The sequence below is a fragment of the Schistocerca serialis genome, chromosome 8, assembly GCF_023864345.2.
Source record: "Schistocerca serialis cubense isolate TAMUIC-IGC-003099 chromosome 8, iqSchSeri2.2, whole genome shotgun sequence".
Lineage (NCBI taxonomy): Eukaryota > Metazoa > Arthropoda > Insecta > Orthoptera > Acrididae > Schistocerca > Schistocerca serialis.
This window is the reverse complement of record NC_064645.1, coordinates 410516584-410529284: the sequence shown is the minus strand read 5'-3', so window position 1 is coordinate 410529284 and position 12701 is coordinate 410516584. Positions and strand designations below refer to the sequence as shown.

General features: G+C 46.0%; 1 protein-coding gene across 2 annotated transcripts in view; it reads left to right on the top strand.

Annotated features, from left to right (window-relative positions):
• The window catches only part of LOC126416259 (medium-chain acyl-CoA ligase ACSF2, mitochondrial-like), a 254749-nt gene that overhangs the window by 172385 nt on the left and 69663 nt on the right, over window positions 1–12701 (top strand). For both annotated transcript variants that reach the window (XR_007575423.1, XM_050083889.1), the window contains exon 8: window positions 4926–5094. Coding sequence is in view for 1 of the 2 variants with exons in the window: in XM_050083889.1 (XP_049939846.1) it covers window positions 4926–5094 (169 nt within the window). In the remaining variant the exon portion in view is untranslated. The remainder of the gene's footprint in view (window positions 1–4925; window positions 5095–12701) is intronic.

Genomic DNA, 12701 nt, shown 5'->3' with positions numbered 1-12701 from the left:
TGAACAGTAGGAGCAAAAGACTACATCCCTGTCTTACGCCCTTTTTAATCCGAGCACTTCGTTCTTAATCTTCCACTCTTATTATTCCCTCTTGGCTCTTGTACTTATTGTGTATTACCCGTCTCTCCCTATAGTTTACCCGTATTTTCCCCAGAATTTCGGACAACTTGCACCGTTTGCCATTATAGAGCTCTTTTCCAGGTCGACAAGTCCTATGAACGTGTTATGATTTTCTTTAGTCCTGCTTCCGTTACCAATCGCAACGTCGGATTTACTTCTCCGGTGCCTTTACCTCTCCTAAAGCCAGACTGATCGTCATTTAACACATCAGTTTTCTTTTCCCTTCTTCTGTGTATTATTCTTGTCAGGAACTTGGATGCATGAGCTGCTAAGGTGTTTGTGTGATAATTCTCGCACTTGTCATCTCTTGCAGTCTTCGGAATTGCGTGGATGATATTTTTCGAAAGTCAGATGGTATATCGCCAGACTCATGGATTCTACACACCAAGGTGAATAGTCGTTTTCTTGTCACTTCCCCCCAATGATTTTAGAAATTTTGATGGAATGTTATCTACCCCTTCTGCCTTATTTGATCTTAAGTCTTCCAAAGCTCTTTTAAATTCTAATACTGCAAGTAACGGTTACCCATACATTTAAGATGAATTACTTATGCAGGTCGAGGATGGATCTCTAATCTGAATATGGTAAATTTTCACATGATGCAGGTCCGTTCCAAAGAACGGTCCCTTAACACAGGTATGTGAATGATTAGAGTTACAATACTCTGTGACAGGCAGAACGGCCACTAGAGAGCATTAACGTTGTTCGTGTTTACTGTTGTTACCAGGAACGGCAGAGTGTAGTCAAAGAGCGTGAACAGTGTCAGACGTTGAGTAACACTGTTAAGGACATAGAGACGTCTCATACTCATGTGAGACAGAGTGTGAAACGGGCCTCATTGCGAGTGTCCATGTGACTTGTTGTACGAATCACGCAATAATCAACTTTTTGGGGCATATGGATGTAACAGTGCACCGATGTTGGACTGCATGGGAACGTGAGGGCTGGCATACTCGCCGTCAAGGTTCGCGTCGACCAGGTCTGACCCCTGGAACGGAGGAGTGCTGTATTGTGCACCAGGTGCTTCATAGCACCTTCACGTCCGTTCTGCCATCTGGGAACAACTATTGGACTCCCTCTAACATTCTGTGTCATCCCACACTGTTGGTCAGAGACTACCAGCAGTCAGACCAGTGAATTTCCATTCCAGGTGTAGGCTGCATTTGGAATGGCACCGTGATTGGGAAGTTTCGAGTGCTAACGAATGGGGTCTCATTATTTTCAGGTACCGGGCGTGGTGGGGCAGTGGTTAGCACACTGGGCTCGCATTGGGAAGGACTACGTTTAAACCCGCGTCCAGCTGCCCTATTTTAGGTTTTCCTGGTTTCCCTAAATTGCTTCAGGCAAGTGCTGGGATGGTTTCTTTGAAAGGGCATGTCTGATTTTCTTCCCCATCCTTCCCATTCCGATGGGACCGTTGACCTCGCTGTTTGGTCTCCTCCCCCAAATCAACCAACCAACCTACACTACTGGCCATTAAAATTGCTACACCAAAAGAAGAAATGCAGATGATAAAAGGGTATTCATTGGACAAATATATTATACTAGAACTGACATGTGATTACATTTTCATGCAACTTGGGTGCATAGATCCTGAGAAATCAGCACCCAGAACAACCACCTCTGGCCGTAATAACGGCCTTGATACGCCTAGGCATTGAGTCAAACAGACCTTGGATGGCGTGTACAGGTACAGCTGTCCATGCAGCTTCAACACGATACCACAGTTCATCAAGAGTAGTGACTGGCGTATTGTGACGAGCCACTTGCTCGGCCACCATTGACCAGACGTTTTCAGTTGGTGAGAGATCTGGAGAATGTGCTGGCCAGGGCAGCAGTCGAACATTTTCTGTATCCAGAAAGGCCCTTACAGGACTTGCAACATGCGGTCGTGCATTATCCTGCTGAAATGTAGCGTTTCGCAGGTATCGAACGAAGGGTACAGCCACGAGTCGTAACACATCTGAAATGTAACGTCCACTGTTCAAAGTACCGTCAATGCGAACAAGAGGTGACCGAGACGTGTATCCAATGGCACCCCATACCATCACGCTGGGTGATACGCCAGTATGGCGATGGCGAATACATGCTTCCAATGTGCGTTCACTGCGATGTCGCCAGACACGGATGCGACCATCATGGTGCTGTAAACAGAATCTGGATTCATCCAAAATAATGACGTTTTGCCATTCGTGCACCCAGGTTCGTCGTTGAGTACACCATCGCAGGCGCTCCTGTCTGTGACGCAGCGTCAAGGGTAACCGCAGCCGTGGTCTGCGATCTGATTGTCCATGCTGCTGCAAACGTCGTCGAACCGTTCGTGCAGATGGTTGTTGTCTTCCAAACGTCCCCATCTGTTGACTCAGGGATCGAGACGTGGTTGCACGATCCGTTACAGCCATGCGGATAAGATCCCTGTCATCTCGACTGCTAGTGATTCGAGGCCGTTGGGATCCAGCACGGCGTTCCGTATTATCCTCCTGAACCCACCGATTCCATATTCTGCTAACAGTCATTGTATCTCGACCAACACGAGCAGCAATGTCATGATACGATAAACCGCAATCGCGATAGGCTACAATCCTACCTTTATCAAAGTCGGAAACGTGATGGTACGCATTTCTCCTCCTTACACGAGGCATCACAACTACGTTTTACCAGGCAACGCCGGTCAACTGCTGTTTGTGTATGAGAAATCGGTTGGAAACTTTCCTCATGTCAGCACGTTGTAAGTGTCGGCGCCGGTGCCAACCTTGTGTGAATGCCCTGAAAAGCTAATCATTTGCATATCATAGCATCTTCTTCCTGTCGGTTAAATTTCGCTTCTGTAGCACGTCATCTTCGTGGTGTAGCAATTTTAATGGCCAGTAGTGTATTTTCACCGATGAGTCGCTGTTCTTCACTACCCAGGATGGCTACAGTCAGCGATAATTTCAACTACCTGGGGAGAGGTACCATCCTTCCAACGTTTTGTATAGGCACAACGATGTTTCTCCTGGAGTCATGGTGAGGAGAGACATCGGATATGCCTTCAGGTCATGCCTGGTATGTCACAGACATCCTACTTGGCCCTGTGTTACATCTCATGCGATTGTATCGTGATACAATTTTTGAAAGGTCAATGCTTCTCCACATTTGGCAAGTGTCCCTATGATCTGTCTCCGTCACACTGAGGTAGTCCCATGGCCAGCAGCGTCCCTTGATCTGTCCACATGTGAGTGGACAATCCCAGACGACAACTACATCCCACTGTCAGCATCTGGGATACGAAGGACCAGTTACAACAGTTGAGGGCGAGTTTGCCTCGATAGAAGATGCACCCTTGTCTGTCGTAACAGTACACACTTCCAACCCAGAGGTGGTGGTGGTGGTGTGGGATGGTGGTGGTGGTGGTGTGGGAAGGGTGAGGTACAACTTCATGCTGATAATTTATATTCAAATTGAAATTGGAGTGAGAAAGAAAGGAAAGGAAAGGGATCATTGCTGTCAGCAGCACCGGCATATTACGCAATATCAGCGGCGATGAGTGGTAAAATGTACTGGGCTGGGATTCGAACCCAGGATCTCCTGCTCACCAGGCAGGTACGTTAACCCCTGCGCCATCTGGGACGCAGCGGTATCGCACAGACTACCTCGGCACGCCGCACGCCTGCGGATTCTGCGTTGTGTCTGTTCTTTCGGACAGGTCCAAAAGAACAGACACCACGTATTCATATAATTGATACGCCTAGCTGGGCAAATGGACCCACCTTCTTCAGTGAAGCTGTACAAACGCGTCCGACCTCCTGTGGGAATCTCAGAGCAGCGAACTTGGAGGAAATGGACAGGGACTGTGGATATGTGGCGCTCTATGGGAATATGGATCGGCAATGAGATGTGCCGCGACAGTCTGCGCAGTTGCGATAACGCTGTGTCCCGGCTGGCATAATGATTCACGTACCTGTCTAGCAAGCAGGAGATCCCGGGTTCGAATCCTGTTGCGGTAAATATTTTCACTCGGCGCTGCTGATTCCGCGTAATGTCCCGAGACCGCTGATAGCAGTGATCCCTTTCCTTTCGTTTCTTCCCCTCTCCACCTTTAATTTACATATAATGTGTCACAGCTGCGGATTATGCGTGGTGTCTGTTCTTTCAGACATATCCGAAAGAACAGAAACAATCCAGAATAAGATTTTCACTCTGCAGCGGAGTGTGCGCTGATATGAAACTTCCTGGCAGATTAAAACTGTGTGCCCGACCGAGACTCGAACTCGGGACCTTTGCCTTTCGCGGGCAAGTGCTCTACCAACTGAGCTACCGAAGCACGACCCACGCCCGGTACTCACAGCTGTACTTCTGCCAGTACCTCGTCTCCTGCCTTCCAAACTTTACAGAAGCTCTCCTGCGAACCTTGCAGAACTTTGGAAGTTTGGAAGGCAGGAGACGAGGTACTGGCAGAAGTAAAGCTGTGAGTACCGGGCGTGAGTCGTGCTTCGGTAGCTCAGTTGGTAGAGCACTTGCCCGCGAAAGGCAAAGGTCCCGAGTTCAAGTCTCGGTCGGGCACACAGTTTTAATTTGCCAGGAAGTTTCAACAGAAACCATGCAATCATATCATGCTGATAAGTTATCTGGTATTGCCAAGTTCTTCATGTATGTGACTCGATTTTGTAATCGCTGAAACAACATCTCATTCCTCTCAACGTGTTAAGTTTTAATTTTTAATTTTGCTTCTTCTCCTATCTGGATGCGTCTTTTATTTTTCAGGCAATGTACTTCGCAAGAGGACAGCTGTTGTGTCGTTTCGATGAGCGCTTTTTTTTTGCCAGGTGCACCGTGGTATATGGCACACCTACCATGTACGTTGACCTGGTCGCCGAGCGAGACTTCGAGGATCGCCGGTTCGAGACCCTGGAGACGGCGGTCAGCAGCGGCTCACCCATCTCCCATCCGCTGTTCCTCGAGCTGCAGCGCAAGTTCGGCGTCCGGAAAGTTGGCGTGAGTGAACCACTCATTTCGTCTCTTATTTTTGAAGTTACGTAGATATGTTCTGAATGTAACTGGAACAGTGATCTATAACAAAACGCCTTGGATAGTCACTTTGTGAGAAATCGTCTTTAGTATTACAACTTACTTTCGAAGTGCGTAGCGCTGGAAGTCCTGTAGATACATAGGTAAGTAGACAGATACATGGACAGATAGACAAATAAGTGTACTTTCCGTTAACCAAAGAGAAGGTTCTCAAAATGTTCAACATGTCACGCAAACAAAGTACAAAGTACGTATCTACAAAAGAAGAAACTGCATTCACACATCCTAAGTGAAATGATGCTTATGGAGGTGTGTTGTTGTTGTTGTTGTTGTGGTCTTGATGCAGCTCTTCATGCTACTCTATCCTGTGCAAGCTTCTTCATCTCCCAGTACTTACTGCAATCTACATTCATCTGAATCTGCTTAGTGTATTCATCTCTTGGTCTCCCTCTACGATTTTTACCCTCCACGCTGCCCTCCAATGCTAAATTTGTGATCCGTTGATGACTCAGAACATGTCCTACCAACCTATCCCTTCTTCCAGTCAAGTTGTGCCACAAACTCCTCTTCTTCAATACCTCCTCATTAGTTAAGTGATCTACCCATCTAATCTTCAGCATTTTTCTGTAGCACCACATTTCGAAAGCTTCTATTCTCTTCTTGTCCAAACTACTTATCGTCCATGTTTCACTTCCATACATGGCTACACCCCATGCAAATACTTTCAGAAACTACTTCCTGGCACATAAATCTATACTCGATGTTAACAAATTTCTCTTCTTCAGAAACGCTTTCCTTGCCATTGCCAGTCTACATTTTATATCCTCTTTACTTCGACCATCATCAGTTACACTCCTGGAAATTGAAATAAGAACACCGTGAATTCATTGTCCCAGGAAGGGGAAACTTTATTGACACATTCCTGGGGTCAGATACATCACATGATCACACTGACAGAACCACAGGCACATTGACACAGGCAACAGAGCATGCACAATGTTGGCACTAGTACAGTGTATATCCACCTTTCGCAGCAATGCAGGCTGCTATTCTCCCATGGAGACGATCGTAGAGATGCTGGATGTAGTTCTGTGGAACGGCTTGCCATGCCATTTCCACCTGGCGCCTCAGTTGGACCAGCGTTCGTGCTGGACGTGCAGACCGCGTGAGACGACGCTTCATCCAGTCTCAAACATGCTCAATGGGGGACAGATCCGGAGATCTTGCTGGCCAGGGTAGTTGACTTACACCTTCAAGAGCACGTTGGGTGGCACGGGATACATGCGGACGTGCATTGTCCTGTTGGAACAGCACGTTCCCTTGCCGGTCTAGGAATGGTAGAACGATGGGTTCGATGACGGTTTGGATGTACCGTGCACTATTCAGTGTCCCCTCGACGATCACCAGTGGTGTACGGCCAGTGTAGGAGATCGCTCCCCACACCATGATGCCGGGTGTTGGCCCTGTGTGCCTCGGTCGTATGCAGTCCTGATTGTGGCGCTCACCTGCACGGCGCCAAACACGCATACGACCATCATTGGCACCAAGGCAGAAGCGACTCTCATCGCTGAAGACGACACGTCTCCATTCGTCCCTCCATTCACGCCTGTCGCGACACCACTGGAGGCGGGCTGCACGATGTTGGGGCGTGAGCGGAAGACGGCCAAACGGTGTGCGGGACCGTAGCCCAGCTTCATGGAGACGGTTGCGAATGGTCCTCGCCGATACCCCAGGAGCAAGAGTGTCCCTAATTTGCTGGGAAGTGGCGGTGCGGTCCCCTACGGCACTGCGTAGGATCCTACGGTCTTGGCGTGCATCCGTGCGTCGCTGCGGTCCGGTCCCAGGTCGACGGGCACGTGCACCTTCCGCCGACCACTGGCGACAACATCGATGTACTGTGGAGACCTCACGCCCCACGTGTTGAGCAATTCGGCGGTACGTCCACCCGGCCTCCCGCATGCCCACTATACGCCCTCGCTCAAAGTCCGTCAACTGCACATACGGTTCACGTCCACGCTGTCGCGGCATGCTACCAGTGTTAAAGACTGCGATGGAGCTCCGTATGCCACGGCAAACTGGCTGACACTGACGGCGGCGGTGCACAAATGCTGCGCAGCTAGCGCCATTCGACGGCCAACACCGCGGTTCCTGGTGTGTCCGCTGTGCCGTGCGTGTGATCATTGCTTGTACAGCCCTCTCGCAGTGTCCGGAGCAAGTATGGTGGATCTGACACACCGGTGTCAATGTGTTCTTTTTTCCATTTCCAGGAGTGTATTTTGCTCACCAAAGAGCAAAACTCATTTCCTACCTTAAGTGTCTCATTTCCTAATCTAATTCCCTCAGCATCATCCCGAGTTAACTGGACTACATTCCATTATCCTCGTTTTGCTTTTGTTGATGTTCATCTTATATCCTCCTTTCAAGACACTGTCCATTCCGTTCAACTGCTCTTCCAAGTCCTTTGCTGTCTCTGACAGAATTACAGTGTCATCGGCGAACCTTAAAGTTTTTATTTCTTCTCCATGGTTTTTCATACCTACTCCGAATTTTTCTTTTGTTTCCTTTACTGCTTGCTCAATATACATATTGAATAACATCGGGGAGAGTCTACAACCCTGTCTCACTCCCTTCCCAACTACTGTTTCCCTTTCATATCCCTCGACTCTTGTAACTGCCATCTGGTTTCTGTACAAACTGTAAATAGCCTTTCGCTGCCTGTATTTTACCCCTGCCACGTTTAGAATTTGAAAGAGAGTATTCCACTCAAAACTGTCAAAAGCTTTCTCTAAGTCTACAAAATAGAGGTGTGGTAAGTGAAAAGTCTGAAATATATTTTCATTTCAAACTTGTCAATGCATGGTACCAATATGTTCCAAAAATCAATTATTCAAAATGATAGTCACAATCACATTAGTTCATTTTCCCGCCAACCGGTTTCAACCCGCGATGGGGTCATCTTCAGGGCAATTTACACCATTTGGTCGCTTGCTGGAGTCGTCACCAGTCACGACTGTCATTTTGAATAATTGATTATAAGTAAATCAATTGCTGTTTCTCCACACAACTATGTTGTCTAAAAATTTATGTTCCAAAAAGCCGCACGCGAAAATGCTATTTTTAAGGGGTCATCTCTCGGATTCTATAGATCACAGAGCTAAGGGGTAAAGTGTTTTGCACGGCCCTTTGCCTAGCGACTATGTGTATACCTATCGGAAGAACGGGAATACTGTAGCTATCCTACAGTACAGGGACAAAATTTAAAAATTGCACAGTTACTCCAGCCCAGGCAAATCGAGCAAATCGCTTAGTTCTTTTGTATTAGATGTGGTCAAGGGCGGATCTTAGGCGGCTTATAAAAGCACCCTTTGTTCAAGGGTGGTTCCTGAGAAAACTCCGAAAACTATGTGCGGATGGTCACTCCCATAATTTCTATTCCTGACAGATCGTCAAAACTTTTACCATATGTCCTTAAGATGAATTTTCGGTGAACTTAAAAACTTTTTCGACATTATTATCCGCTACCGAGATCCAGAGGTTCAATGTTACCATACTTACGCAAAAAAACGCAAACAAATTTTAGCCGTTTTTGCACCTTGGGCCGCAATTACCTAAGTAACTAAGCATAGCAAATGGCTCACATTGAGGGCTGTACATTCTTTAGAGATTTATCTAGAAACGCCATTTTCCCGTTTTCGAAAATCTATATCCGTATCAAGATACACACCAAAAGTACCAATTGTAGCGATGGCCTCTTGTGTAGTTTCTACACATGGCAAATCGTTGAAATTTTTACCATACGTTCTTAACAGGATGTTCTCGGGAAATCGTGAAACTTTTTCCATATGATTGTCGTTATCGGGATCCAGAGGTTCAAAGTTACCTTATTTAGGCACGTAAAATACGCTCATGGTATCTGATCTCAGGTATAAATGTAGTATTAACTGACGTAGTGAACAGGTGTCGAGGGTTGGCAAGGATTCTAGAGTCATCTCAAGCGTTCTTAGGTCACCAAACTATGTTTTTACCCTGAATTTTCTTACCAATAAAACTTTATGACGCGCTGTCTCTCTGTAATGGGCACTTCACGTCTGCAGTGACAAAAAAAAATGGGTTAAAAGGGTCTTAACATCCCTGAAAATAACTAAAAATAGCTGCAAAAATTACGTGAAACTGCAAAGACTGCAAATTCAGTAAAATATTTCTTAAAACATTTTTACTGCTTGAAGATACAAATCATAAGCCGGGCGTTTTCGATGAACTGCGATTGATGAAAAATGTACCCAGAAAAAATATAAAGCAAACGATTTTGAGTTAGATGTATATTGTGCACACCGCTACTTATTTGTTGATTGTGTGTATCAAAGTATATAAATGTGTCGAAGTATATAAATAAATTGTAAAGACTTTACTGGCCCATGGAATTCGGTTTAAATAAGCAGACCTGCCTGCTGTAACACGGAAAAGAAGAGAACCAGCTGCTAATGTTCCTGTCAGAGCACAAAAAGGTGAATATGTTCCTCTGTAAAAGTGTGGAACCGGCCACTCAGTCTTCATTCCGTCTCTCCTACCAAAAACTTTGGCATGCGAACAGATTCGCGTTTTTTGTGCTGAAAGAGAGTTGCAGAGAGACAGTGAATGTGGAAGAGAGAGAGCACAGCGCCAGTGGGAGAGGAAGAGAGAGGAAACAATGATGGTGGGAGAGAGAAAGTGATAATGAAAGAGAAAGAGGGATGGATGAAGACAGTAGCAAAAGGAGCCGAAGAGAGGGGAGATATTGATGGTCAGTGAGAGATAGTGGCAGTAAAAGAGGAAGAGAAATGGATGGATATTGAAGGATTGGGAGAAAAAGAGAGAGGAGACTGTGTAAATGAAAGATAGAGATGAGTGGAGACCATACATAGGATCTGGGGGTCTGGACCCTCGCAGACCGGCGAACTTTCATTCTTAAGGGGGAGGTATAGAGGAGGGCACATTTTGGACCGAAATTTTAAACACGTGGATATTACGGTAAAAATAAGCTGAGCCCCTTCCCCTCCCAGAATTCATGGCATGCTAATGCATGGAGGAGATAGTTTCAATGGGAAAGAAAGACAAAAGCAGTGTAAGTGAGAGAGGAGGCGGTGGATTAGACCGTAAATCAATAGCAGATGAAGGGGCCAGTGAGACAGATACACAGAGTGGTCCATTGATCGTGACCGGGCCAAATATCTTACGAAATAAGCGTCAAACGAAAAAACTACAAAGAACGAAACTTATCTAGCTTGAAGGGGGAAATCAGATGGCGCTATAGTTGGCCCGCTAAATGGCGCAGCCATAGGTTCAAATGGCTTTTAGCACTATTTGACTTAACATCAGTGGTTATCAGTCCCCTAGAACTTAGAACTACTCAAACCTAACTAACCTAAGGACATCACACACATCCATGCCCGAGGCAGGATTCGAGCTGCCATAGGTCAAACGGATATCAACTGCGTTTTTTAAAAATAGGAATCCCCATTTTTTATTACATATTCGTGTATTACGTAAAGAAATATGAATGTTTTAGTTGGACCACTTTTGTGATAGATGGCGCTGTAATAGTCATAAACATATGGCTCACAATTTTAGACGAACAGTTGGTAATAGGTAGGTTTTTTAAATTAAAATACAGAACGTAGGTACGTTTGAACATTTTATTTCGGTAGTTCCAATGTGATACATGTACCTTTGTGAACTTATCATTTCCGAAAACGCATGCTGTTACAGCGTGATTACCTGTAAATTCCACATTAATGCAATAAATGCTCAAAATGATGTCCGTCAACATCAATGCATTTGGCAACACGTGTAACGACATTCCTCTCAACAGCGAGTAGTTCGCCTTCCGTAATGTTCGCACATGCATTGACAATGCGCTGACGCATGCTGTCAAGCGTTGTCGGTGGATCACGGTAGCAAATATCCTTCAACTTTCCCCACAGAAAGATATCCGGGGACGTCAGATCCGGTGAACGTGCGGCCCATGGTATGGTGCTTCGACGACCAATCCACCTGTCACGAAATATGCTATTCAATACCGCTTCAACCACACGTGAGCTGTGTGCCGGACATCCATCATGTTGGAAGTACATGGCCATTCTGTCATGCAGTGAAACGTCTTGTAGTAACATCGGTAGAACATTACGTAGGAAATCAGCGTACATTGCACCATTTAGACTGCCATCGATAAGATGGGGGCCAATTATCCTTCCTCCCATAATGCCACACCATACATTAACCCACCAAGGTCGCTGACGTTCCACTTGTCGCAGCCATCGTGGATTTTCCGTTGCCCAATAGTGCATATTATGCCGGTTTACGTTACCGCTGTTGGTGAATGACGCTTCGTCGCTAAATAGAACGCGCGCAAAAAATCTGTCATCGTCCCGTAATTTCTCTTGTGCCCAGTGGCAGAACTGTACACGACGTTCAAAGTCGTCGTCATGCAATTCCTGATGCATAGAAATATGGTACAGGTGCAATCGATGTTGATGTAGCATTCTTAACACCCACGTTTTTGAGATTCCCGATTCTCGCCCAAAATGTCTGCTACTGATGTGCGGATTAGCCGCGAAAGCAGCTAAATCACCTACTTAGGCATCATCATTTGTTGCAGGTCGTGGTTGACGTTTCACATGTGGCTGAACACTTCCTGTTTCCTTAAATAACATAACTATCCGGCGAATGTTCCGGACACTTGGATGATGTCGTCCAGGATACCGAGCAGCGTACATAGCACACGCCCGTTGGGAATTTGATCACAATTGCCATACATCAACACGATATCGACCTTTTCCGCCATTGGTAAGCGGTCCATTTTAACACAAGTAATGCATCACGAAGCAAATACCGTCCGCACTGGTGGAATGTTACGTGATGCCACGTACTTATACGTTTGTGACTATTGCAGCGCCATCTATCACAAAGCGAAAAAAGTGATCCAACTAAAACATTCATATTTCTTTACGTATTACACGAATATGTTATAAAAAATCGTGGTTCCTACTTTTTTAAATACGCAGTTGATATCCGATTGACCTATGGCATCGCCATCTAGCGAGCCAACCATAGCGCCATCTGGTTTCCCCCTTCAAGCTAGATGAGTTTCGTTCTGTGTAGTTTTTTCGTTTGATGCTTATTTCGTGACATATTTGGCCCGGTTACTATTAATGGACCACCCTGTGTACATAGGCAGTGGCAGTGAGAAGGAATGCTAAGTATCAAGACTTAGCTACAAAGAGAAACTGGGTACAAGGATTTGGAGTGTTCTATATTAAATGAGTGAAAGTATGTTCTCATGCCAAAAATTTTGGTGAGGAAGACGGCATGTGCATTGAGCCAGCTGGTATCCCACGTTTCTGTGAGAGTCTTTTAAAGAGGAGCATATCGTAAACTTCCTGGCAGATTAAAACTGTGTGCTGGGCCGAGACTCTAACTCGTGACCTTTGCCTTTCGCGAGCAAATTCTCTACCAACTGAGCTACCCAAGCACGACTCACGCTCCGTCCTCACAGCGTTACTTCTGCCAGTACCTCGTCTCCTACCTTACAAACGTTA